The following is a 12,500-nucleotide window of genomic DNA, read 5'->3' as shown; positions in this document are numbered from 1 at the left end:
CATACATATATACATTCATACATACATATATACATACACATATACACATTCATACATACATATATACATACACATATACATACACATATACATACATTCATACATACATATATACATACACATATACATACACATATACATACATTCATACATACATATATACATAGATATATACAATATACAAACATATATACATACATATATACATTCATACATACATATATACATGCACATATACATACACAAATACATACATATATATACATTCATACATACATATATACATACATATATATATATATATATATATATATATATATATATATATATATATATATATATATATATATATATATATATATATATAGAAACAAGATGAGAGTTTTCGTAATATGTTTATAGATAGATGACAGTAACTATGGAGATGACGTTGTTATTGAGGGTAACTACGGAGATGATGTTATTGAGTGTAACTATGGAGATGATGTTGTTATTGAGGGTAACTACGGAGATGATGTTATTGAGTGTAACTATGGAGATGATGTTGTTATTGAGTGTAACTATGGAGATGATGTTGTTATTGAGGGTAACTATGGAGATGATGTTGTTATTGAGGGTAACTATGGAGATGATGTTGTTATTGAGGGTAACTATGGAGATGACGTTGTTATTGAGGGTAACTATGGAGATGATGCCCCGCCCCCTTCCATGAATTGTGACTCACAATGAGTACTTTGTTGTTTCATTTGGGAACCTCCGTGGTTGAGCGAGTCATGGTGACACGGCGTTCAGTGTAGACGTTTGTTACTCGAGTTTAACTCTTTTTAAACGTGATCGATTAAAAGAAACGTTTGTTAGAAACTTCGAGTAAAGAAAAACAAGGAAGATGTTGTGCTGTTTCAAGAAGAGGAGAAACAGGAGGAGAAACGATGACGAGAATCGTCAGGTAATAATTGGTTTATTAGGAATGACTCTTCACTAACTGCTCTCTCTCTCCAACTAGGTTCATTCATCGCTCGTGTAACTACCTAGTTAACGTGGAAACACGATCCGATTCTCTCATGTTAAACTTGTTCACGTCCCCGTGTCCCCAACCCGTGTGAATGAATAATATTAGATAGAAAACATGTCTCGTGATTCTGAACAGGGGATTTACCTTTTTATGTGTTACCTGTGGTAATAAACCTTTTGTTTATAACAATCTGTTCGAGGTTCGGGACCTCCATTAACCTCGAGTGAATTGAAAAATCCCGAAATGGCCGATTCGGAAACCCTCATTGAAAGAGTTCCTGATGAGATGATTCGTCACAGTTATATCAGAACGAGCCGATTCGTCATAGTTACATTAAAACAAGCTGATTCGTCACAACAACATCAGAACAAGCTGATTCGTCATAGTTATATCAGAACGAGTTGATTCGTCACAATTATATCAGAAGGGACAGTTCAAAGCCAGACAGTCTCGAATCAGCAGAGGCCTTGAGACATTCTGTGTTCGACCCAGCGGAAAAACCAAAATGGCGGCCATATCATATAATCTGGGTACTTACAACTATGGTCGGTGGAGTCAAGCGACAGATGTGGGTGTGGTCCGGAAGATGTCCGACCAATGGGTGCACATTTAACAAATCAACCTTCAACAACAGTAATTACAAGAACAAGAGTAACAAGAGATTGCAGACCCTTGCCAGGACTTGTTTTGAGTGGAGTGTTTATTGTATGTTTCGGTTAAATCCAATATGGCTGCCAAACCATGTGACCGATGACATATTGTGAACCTTTTGTTCCTCATGGATCGGCGGTTATATGTGTGAAGTTTTGCCTCGATCTGTTCAGCCACTTCCGAGAAGAAGATTTTTGGACGTTTAAAAACAAACAAACAAACAATAAGGCTGACAAATCACCTAATTGATGACATCATTATTTTTCTGTGGACCAATTTATCCCGAGATGACCTTCAAAAAATTTCATACTGATCGGATATGGCGTTTTACATATGCAATGATAACATCATAACGAAGGCACCTATGATGTCAGAATAAAAAATCACTCATTCCCCATGAGGAGTACTCGCTATTTGCCAAGTATCAATTTTTTCCTTGGTGCAGTTTCAGAGATACAGAGGTCCAAAGTTTTTCCACTATGGCTGCCACACTACGTGACCTATAACATCATAATTATCATTGAGACATTCTCCATGAGAAGTCGCACCAATGTTGCAAATTTCGTCTCAACCCAACATGCGCTTGCTGAGAAAAACACAAAAGTTCTGTGTAGACAAACAGACAAATGAAAAATCACTCATCGAGTGACAACTTGGCAAAATGAAACGGCGCTCCACAGAGAACATACACATCCTCCAGGCTGAATCGTTTACATTTTGTATGCCACTGATTGGTCCGATCTGAGTCCGTACCAGAACCAAAATCGAATCGGCTTCTTCTCGTCACCAAACCAACTCTTCCACCTCCTTTTTTCACACGTCGTCCACAACTTTTAGAGATATCGTGCTACACATCGTTTTTGGCCCCATCTCTCAACGGCGAAGAATCACGTGAAAAATTCTCGAATTCGGATCCAGATTTAGATCTTCACCAAAATGGAATCAATTAGTCCTCGTCACACACCCAATCTGTCCACCAAGTTTCATCCGAATCCGTGTTCAACTTTTTGAGATATCATGCAAAATCGACTTTGGTCCCTTCGCTCAATGGTGAGGAATCAGTTTAAAATTAAATAATTCTTTCTCCAGATCTGGATTCGGATCTTCACCAAAATTGAAACAGTTCTTCCTGGTGGCACTCCCAACCTGTCCACCAAGTCTCGTGTGAATCCATCCATTACCTTTTGAGATATTGTGCTCTTCATATATTGTTTTGGCCCTGTCTCTCAACGATGAAGAATCACTTAAAGATTCTCAGATCCGGATCTGGATTGGGATCTTCACCAAAATTTAGCGTTGCTGTCCTTGTTCGGTCACCTACACACACACACAAAACATTTCAAAACGATTGTTTGAAAACTGTGGCCAAAGGTTGTGTGACAAATAGACAAACAAATAGACAAACAAACAGACAGACGCAGACTTTACCTAAGACCAACATAAATGCCACAGACCAACATACTTGGCAAAAACAAAAATTTCAAATATTTTTGCAAAGTAACAAACGGACCCTCTTCTTCGGCGAGGGTAAAAATTCCAACAATGATAACAACATGATGAGTTTTGTGAAAAACCCACCTTTAGAATGCTGAGGATGTGCAATTTTTCACCATTTGGATCAACCTGTTATCTTATTCATTGAGATTTTGAATGTTTCATTTTCTCATCACAAGTTGTTTGTGTCTTCCTTACACATCCCGTAGACTGAAGTTATTGAACTTGTAAGCAGAATTCCAGCTGTTACTGCTGCTTCTTCCCAGGGTGGCGTGCTCGACACCTCAGAACCACCGCCACCTCGTCAAGCACCTCAAGCTGTTGAGGTGCCAGATTCTGTCATTGACGTGGAACTCGAAAATAACACGTCGACAAAGGAACACAACAAATACAAATGTTCCAGAAGGTTAGGAAAATGGTTTGGCAAGTCGAGGAAATCGAAGAAGCACCAAAAGGATGTCCCACAGGACGAGGAATGTCCTTCAATCACTGACAAGCACCAACAGGATGTCCCACAGGACAAGGAATCTCCTTCCGTCACTGACAAGGTGTTGCACTCACCTCTTATGCTTGGGGAAAAATAGCATTAAAATGGTTGGAGTCGGCTCCACAGTGAGAGAAAATCTCTATTATAATACCAAGCTTGCACACTAAAAACTCGGCTCGCCGTCACACGATCCCTATGAAATTGCTGTGGCACTTAGCGGACATGCCGACAATGTTTGGGAAGTCTTGGCGTTCCATAGTACCACTTGCATTTTGCACAATGCGTATTTTTCTCATTCCCCGTGTACGGTCTGTCGTCTGCTACTAGCTATGTTGTACTGCTATCCCGTGTATGTGCACGGGTATCGCTAGTAATTATATAATAACATACAGGGATGGTGTTGTGTCCTGGGGTTTTTGGGAACGTGGAGATGACACAGGCTTGATGGGCCGAATGATCTCCTCCTCTATCGACGTCTCCCCGTGTATTTCTGATTTTTTTTTTCCCAGTGGAGGTTTTTGGTGTTTCCAGCAGTGTGTGTGTGTGTGTGTGTGTGTGTGTGTGTGTGTGTGTGTGTGTGTGTGTGTGTGTGTGTGTGTGTGTGTGTGTGTGTGTGTGTGTGTGTGTGTGTGTGTGCGCGCGCACAGGAGAGGGGTCACAGTGTATTTGAGGTTGAAGTCAGTGGGGGTTGGTTAGTGGGAAGGAGAAGCTCCTTGGATGATCGTCCATTTTGGTTTTTTAGGCCAAGGTGCTATTTTGAAGCCTTTCATGTGTTTGGAAAACCTTACATTTTGGTATTCGGGTTTAAGATCACGTGTTAAACTCATGAAAAAACACTTGGTTTAAGACATCAAACGTTACTTTGTTGCTTGATCCTTTCAACCCTTTATGAATTAAAAACAGTGTTTTTTTTATCTCCACCACCAAAGGTGAAGGAGGTTATGTTTCCACCCCTCTCTGTCTGTTTGTTTGTTTGTGTGCAGGATATCTCAAAAAGTTGTGGACGGATCTGGATGAAATTTGGTGGGCAGGTTGGGTGTGTGAGAAGGAAGAATTGATTCAGTTTTGGTGAAGAACCAGATCCGGATCCAACAATTTTTTAACTGATTCGTCACCTTTGAGAGATAAGGCTAAACTAATATACAGCACGATATCTCAAAAAGTTGTGAACGGATTCGGATGACATTTGGGGGTTACGTTGGGCGTGTGACCATGACAAATTGATTCAATTTTGGTGAAGATCTGAATCCGAATCCAGATAAGAGAATTATTTAATTTTTGAAAGTGATTTTTCACCATTGAAAGATCGGGCCAAAAACGATATCTGGAATGATATTTCAAAAATGTAATGGGCCAGATATGTTCTCGTGGATCAGGAATTACGTGGCGGAGGTATGTGCTCCACTGAGTGCCCTTCCAGTTGTGAATGTTTCTGGACAGAAATGGTATATTTCCACACAAGTGTTCAACGACCATGGGGGATTTGTTATCCCGCCCCCCGGAGGGAGGGAGCAGGATATTCTAATCGTCCGGTTTGTTACTTGACGAAATCTACGATTTTGTCAAGTATGTTGGTTTGTTTTGTTTGTTTGTGTGTACGTCTCGCTCTACAGGTCACATTTCGAGTCGGAATGTCATGGAACTTCACCAATGGACTTATTGGCCACCAGAATAGAACCCTATAACTTGTGGCATGTCAAGGTCAAAGGTTAAGGTCAGGAAAAATTCCTGAAAATCGTGAAAATCCGTATTTTAGCATGGGCCGATTTTCAAAAATTCATGTCTCCGCCAAATCTTAACGGATTGCTTTCAAATTAGAAACACGGACGTAGGAGGGGAGTATCTTTGACTGGATTAAAAATTGGTCACATCCGTTACGGATTACGGAGGTGACAGGTATTTTAATTTAATTTTTTTTTGTTTGTTTACCCTAAAAACTATGTTTAACCCCAAAAATACCTATTATCGCTCAATATTCTCGATGTTACCCGATCTTGTTGAATTTCGTCAAGTCATGGCCCTATGGGCCATTTTTATTTGTCTGTTTGTTTGTCTGTCTGTCTGTTAGCAACTTTACTGCAAAACGGCTTCAGCAAACACTATCAAATTTAATCCACAGGTGGGCAATGAACCTTGGACGACCCCATTAACTTTTGGGTTCAATTGGATCAAAGGTCAAGGTCAAGAAAAGATCAAAATCGTTTTTCGCTCCTAACTTCGTCAAAAATGATCTGATTTACTTCAACCGAAGCTTATAGTGAACCTTATTCTATTTGTCACTGATAATCCTACCCATTCCTGGAGTGAAAAATGCATATTTGTGAAGATCGGTAGGGTCCGAAGACTTTATGCCTTAAATGGACGCGATTTGTTGTGCCTGGTTTATTTTGTGATTGCAGGTCGAATCAAACCCAACAGAGAAGCGGAAAGAGCATCTGCAGGATCTCACCTGTGCTATTTGCCGCGACATCGCAGTTGGGCCTCACAGGTGTCAACCCTGTCATCACTTTTTCTGTGTGTGGTGTCTACGAGAAATGCACAGATTTGGACAGATCACCTGTGCACTCTGTCGAAGTGACATTCAGCAGGAGATATTCTGCCGAGGTAACCGTCAGGGATGGAAGATTACCAATTGCTGTTTATATCACTTCCTTGTTTTTATTATTACATCAATCAAGAGACAGCATGTTGTACTTTACAAACATATTGCACAGGTTTCTGTGAATCTCAATGAAGATGTGAAACGTGAAAAAGGATCTTTTATAATATGCAGTCGCTGTTGTTGTTGGTGTCATTGTGGCTGTGGTTGTAGTCGTTTGTGTGCTCTTGTGCCCGTCACACTTTATTATAAAGGGTTCCTACCCTCTCACCATTGGAACTGCTCTGTTGAAGTTCCAAGTTCTGCTTCTTCCTCTTCACTCATGGAAAGACAGGCTTTCAAAACAGACATTTTTAGAAATAAACGGATGCAAATTTTTGTTCCAAGAAAATAGATTATTCACTTTCCATCCAACGGTACATTTTTATTTTTCTTTGACAGCAAGAACCCTTTAGAATGAAGTGTGAAACACACACACACACACACACACACACACACACACACACACACACACACACACACACACACACACACACACACACACACACACACACACACACATACACACTGTATAACACTCAGATATACCAGCATTACATCGGACGAACAGAGTAGATAGGGGACTACTCAGTACATTTTTGTTAGCGTACCTCATCATACACCACATGGTGAAAAGTATGCGGACACCCCTTCTAATGAGTGGATTCGGCTATTCCAGCCACACCCATTGCTGACAGGTTTATAAAATCAAGCACACAGCCAGGCAATCTCCATAAACAAACATTGCCAGTCGAATGGGCCAAACTGAAGAGCTCAGTGACTTTCAATGTGGCACCGTCATGGGATGCCACCTTTTCAACAAGTCAGTTCGTCAAATTTCTGCCCTGCTGGAACGGCCCCGGTCAACTGTAAGTGCTCTTATTGTGAAGTGGAAACGTCTCGGAGCAACAACAGCTCAGCCGCAAAGTGGTAGGCTACACAAGCTCACAGAACGGGACCGCCGAGTGCTGAAGTGAGTAGCGTGGAAAAATCATGTTGTCGGTTGCAACACTCACTACCGAGTTCCAAACTGACTCTGGAAGCAACGTCAGCACAAACACTGTTCTTTGAGAGCTTCATTAAAGGGGTTTCCATGTCCGAGCAGCCGCACACAAGCCTAAGATCACCATGCGTGATGCCAAATGTTGGCTGGAGTGGTGTAAAGCTCACCACCATTGGACTCTGGAGCAGTGGAAACGTGTTCTCTGGAGTGATGAATCACGCTTCACAATCTGGCAGTCTGACGGACGAATCTGGCTTTGGCGGATGCCAGGAGAACGATACCTGTCCGAATGCATAGTGTCAACTGTAAATTTGGTGGAAGAGGAATAATGGTCTGGGGCTGTTTTTAATTGGTCGGGCTCGGCCCGTTAGTTCCAGTGAAGGGAAATCTTGACATTACAGGATACAATGACATTCTATACAATTCTGTGCTTCCAACTTTGCAGCAACAGTTTGGGGAAGGCCCTTTCCTGTTTCAGCACGACAATGCCCCCGTGCACAAAGTGAGATCCATACAGAAATGGTTTGTCGAGATCGGTGTGGAAGAACTTGACTGGCCTGCACAAAGCCCTGACCTCAACCCCATCAAACCCCTTTGGGATGGATTGGAACGCTGACTGCAGCCAGACCGAATCGCCCAACATCAGTGCCTGACATCACTGATGCTCTTGTGGCTGAATGGAAGCAAATCCCCACGACAATGTTCCATCTCCAGAGGAAAGTCTTCCCAGGAGAGTGGAGGCTGTAATAGCAGCAAAGGGCAGGGGGACCAACTCCATATTAATGTCCATGATTTTAGAATGAGATGTTGGACGAGCTGGTGTCCACATACTTTTGGCCACGTAGTATATGCATGAGGACTTTTCCAGTGGTGTGTTCTTATTTAATCTTTTCCAAGTTCTTTGCTTTTCCCAGTGGTTATTTTCTGTTTATGTACTTGTGCTTCACAAACACTCAGGTTTTGCTGAAAACAATATTGAGAGAACATTTGTTTCCTGATCTCCTGTCCCTTACCTTCCTTTATTGCTGCCTGTTTCCCACTTCAGACCTCGACAGTGAAGCTCGGACAAGTTTCCCAAAAGAATACTTTGCTCGGTATCGTGAGGTCACTCAATCCACATATTGCCTTGGAGGGGGATTCAGGGATAATCTACACACACATCTCGCACATCGGTGGTATGTCCTCAAGGTGAGTTCCCATGAGAAAGTGAAATGGTTTGGATTATTTTGCACAAGATATTTTGTGGAGGAAGAAGTTTGCTGATGGAGTTTGTAATTTTTTTTTTCTTCTGCGAAGTGGAAAATGAGACTGTGAGGTGTGCATATTAATGGAGAGATGAAAAAGCCATACCTGGGACAGACGATGTTCATCGTACAGATGAAACAAATTAGAGTTGCCCATGAGCTTCACCATTCGGTGATGACGAGCAACTAGTCGTCTTAAACTGGAGGGAACGGCACGGAGGACAAAATAAAAGTGAAACTCATGAGTCTTTCACACCTTTTACGGTCCAGGTGCTGGAACACTTTCCTTTCTCATGTCAGTAGGTGGAACAACTTGTTGGTTTGGTATCAAATTCCCAGCCCTTCATCATCATGATCCAAGGCTTATATAATACAGAGGAAGACAATGAGGGGATTGCAGGGTGGGCCAGTCTTGGTGTCCTCTCAAGACTGAAGAGTTATTTTGTTATACAAAGTGAAGGCTCATGGAAAAGATAGAACAAAGAATGAATCAGGACGCAACTCAACAAAAGGAACGGGGGTGGGGGGAGGAGAGATAGAGGTGTGGTCACCAACAGCAAGGTTCATCTGTTCACTCCATCTTACTTACCCGCTATCATTTGTATTTTGACCCACAGAGGATTACCACAAGACGGAGACAAGAAAAATGAAATGCCGCTGAATGCGGTCAAAATGCGAGATGATTTTGTCTTGCACGAGGTATGTTTTTGCTATTTTTTGATTGTTTTAAATGATTGATTTTTTAACAGATTTGATCAACAGCGAATGAGTGTAAATGTTTATTGTATGTAAACACCAAGCATGAGTAAAAGAAGGTATTTGTCTTCTTCTTCTTCTTCTTCTTGTGTATAGCAGCTTAGCTGCCGGGGTAGCTATCATTTCTTGGAAGCAAAACTGTGTTGCTGATGCAGTGCCCCTCCAACAGTACACACTGGTACTCATTTCACCAACCTCAGAAGGATGACAGGTGGAGTCAACCCCTTGGTGTATTCATTCAGCAGCCAATAGGGCTGGAACTCAGGACCCCAGGATTCCAAGCCACCACCCCAACCACTGAGCCAACACCAAGATTAAGGTATTTGTGAATTGTCAGTTTTTCCCCTCGCCAGAGAGGACATTGCTTTTGGGTCTGTTTGTCTGTTAGTTTGTGATGTCGCGAAATAATTTTGCCAAGTATGTGGATCTGCAGTGTTTGTCTGTCTGTTTGTCACACAATTTTTGTCCACAGTTTTCAAGCAATCGTTCTGAAATTTTTTGTGTACGTAGGTGACTGGCCAAGGACAGCAACACACACCTTTGGACAGGATCCGCATCTTGAACCGGTCACTAAAATTTTTAAAGTGTTTCCTCACCATTGAGAAACATGGCCAAAAATGATGTAAAGCACAATATCTCAAACCATTATGGACCGATTCGGACAAAACATGGTGGACAGGTTGGGTGTGCAACAAGGAAGAATTGTTTCATTTTTGGTGAAGATACAAATCCGGCTGGATGCGAGAATTTTTAAATTTTTTAAGAGATTCTTCACCTTTGAGAGACGGATCTAAAAATGATGTTATGATGTCTCAAAAAGTTACGTGCAGATTTGGACGAAACTTGGTGGACAGGTTGGGTGTGTGACAAGGACAAATCGAGTTGATTTTGATGAAGATCCGAATCCAGAGCTGAATCCAATAATTTTTTTTAACTGATTCTTCACCATTGAGAGATGGGTCCAAAACAATATATAGTATAGCACAAAATCTGAAAAAATCGTGAACGAGTTGTGACAAAACTAGGTGGATGAGTTGGTTCGGTGATAATAACAAGCCGCTTCGATTTTGGTTGAGATACACACTTTCAGTGGGATACAAAACGTAAACTGTTGGGCCAAGCAGAGTTAATCGCTCTCCCAAGTGCTGTTCTGGTTTGTTCTCTTTCGCAAAGTGTCCATTTCCGATGGCCTGTTTCTTTGCCTGTTTGTCTTTCCGCACAGAATGTGCTCCGGAGGCCACAGTCGCCACCGAGTGGGAGTCAGGAATATATGTTCTCCGATTTTTTTGAACCGATTGCGTCGATAAACGATGTACAATTTTATAACTCGTCAAACCCGTGCTCCATGAAAAGTTTCTAAAGTAAGGTTCGTGAAGACGTCAACATATCCAGTGTTTACAATGTGATTTATAGAATTTCTTTATATACAATGTTTCTTGTTACATTTTTTGTGTCAAATGCACCTTCTGAGGTCGTCAGCATGTGCAGAAGAGGGTTTTGCATTACAGACGCTCTTTTTTCGGAATTGCATTGCGCCTCTCTGCGGTGACGGTCTGTCGACGACAGACGTAATGACGTCAGCGAATGACCGATGATGTCATTACGTCATTACGCCTCTCAGCGGTAACGTCACACGTCGCCATGCAAACGAATGTAAAAATTAGAAAATCGCCAAAAATTCCCAAACCTGTCCATCTGGTGCGATCTCACATAGCCCATGATGTACATTATACCACACAGCACCCGCATGTCAAAAGTGGCGACAATCCGTCCGGCAGTTTCGGAGTAGAAACGCCCACAAAATATGGCTTATTGTTTTAATATCATAATAATAATGAGTATGTCCATAAAATATGTACAATTAGAATGTGAGTACATCTACTAACTATGTACACTAAGAATGTGAGTATGTCTATAAACTGTGAACACTAAGAATGTGAGTTCGTCTACAAAGTATGTACAATTAGAATGCGAGTACATCGATAAAGTATGTATAATTAGAATGTGAGTATGTTTATAAAATATGTACAATAGGAATGTAAGTACATCGATAAAGTATGTACAATTAGAATGCGAGTTTGTGTTTAAAGTATGTACAATTAGAATGTGAGTATGTGTATAAAATATGTACACTAGGAATGTGAGTACGTCCATAAAATATGTTCAATTAGAATGTGAGTACATCTATAAAATATGTTCAATTAGAATGTGAGTACATCTATCAAATATATACAATTAGAATGTGAGTACATCTATCAAATATATACAATTAGAATGTGAGTACATCTATCAAATATATACAATTAGAATGTGAGTACATCTATCAAATATATACAATTAGAATGTGAGTACATCTATCAAATATATACAATTAGAATGTGAGTACATCAATAAAATTTGGACAATTAGAATGTGAGTACATCTATCAAATATATACAATTAGAATGTGAGTACATCTATAAACTATGTACAATTAGAATGTGAGTACATCTATAAACTATATACACAAAGAATGTGAGTTCGTCGATAAAGTATGTACAATAACAATGCGAGTTCAAAATGCCAAACAAGATCAGACCATCTTCCTGGACACATCGCGAGCTTGGATACGATCTGGCATCCAACACTGCTCACCAAACTCTCTTCTTATGGAGTCCAAGGCAATCTCCCTTCATGGCTCGTGGACTTCCTCTCCTATCACAGTCAACACGTGGCTCTTAATGGAATTCTCTCATCTCCTCTTCCTGTCCAGGCTGGAGTTCCTCAAGGCAGTTTTCTTGGCCCTGTGCTTTTTCTGGTTTTCATCAATGATCTCTCAGGCTCTCTGGAAAATCCTCTTCATCTTTTTGTTGATGACTCCACCCTTTGCCATACCATCTCGCATCCCTCTGATCAGCAAGCAGCAGCTTCTTCGCTCTCTGCAGATCTGGAAAAAATCACAAACTGGTCCAACACGTGGAACATATCTTTCAATCCTGACAAATCTCATACTCTCACTTTATCTCTCCGAAAGGACAGTTTCGACTCAATCCCCCCCCCCCCCCCAATCTACTTTCTCAACAATCCTCTGGAAGAAGTCCTTTCATTCAAGCTTCTGGGTCTCACAATCTGCCATGATCTTTCCTGGAAAAGCCACATTTCCAACCTCACTTTCAAAGCCAGTCGCCGACTTGGAATCCATCATGCAAAGTCCTTCCTCGGCCCACCTGAGCTCC

General features: G+C 41.1%; 1 protein-coding gene across 2 annotated transcripts in view; it reads left to right on the top strand.

Moving 5' to 3' along the window:
- The window catches only part of LOC147022638 (uncharacterized), an 84,788-nt gene that overhangs the window by 35,893 nt on the left and 36,395 nt on the right, over nucleotides 1-12,500 (top strand). For both annotated transcript variants that reach the window (XM_085887381.1, XM_085887382.1), the window contains exons 3-7: nucleotides 3,367-3,705; nucleotides 6,044-6,248; nucleotides 8,331-8,473; nucleotides 9,147-9,228; nucleotides 9,455-9,604. Coding sequence is in view for 1 of the 2 variants with exons in the window: in XM_085887382.1 (XP_085743508.1) it covers nucleotides 3,367-3,705; nucleotides 6,044-6,248; nucleotides 8,331-8,473; nucleotides 9,147-9,179 (720 nt within the window). In the remaining variant the exon portion in view is untranslated. The remainder of the gene's footprint in view (nucleotides 1-3,366; nucleotides 3,706-6,043; nucleotides 6,249-8,330; nucleotides 8,474-9,146; nucleotides 9,229-9,454; nucleotides 9,605-12,500) is intronic.

This window comes from Eptatretus burgeri, chromosome 7 (genome assembly GCF_056783735.1).
Source record: "Eptatretus burgeri isolate ZD-2024b chromosome 7, Ebu_testis_v1, whole genome shotgun sequence".
NCBI lineage: Eukaryota > Metazoa > Chordata > Myxini > Myxiniformes > Myxinidae > Eptatretus > Eptatretus burgeri.
This window is presented reverse-complemented; position numbering and strand designations above follow the sequence as displayed.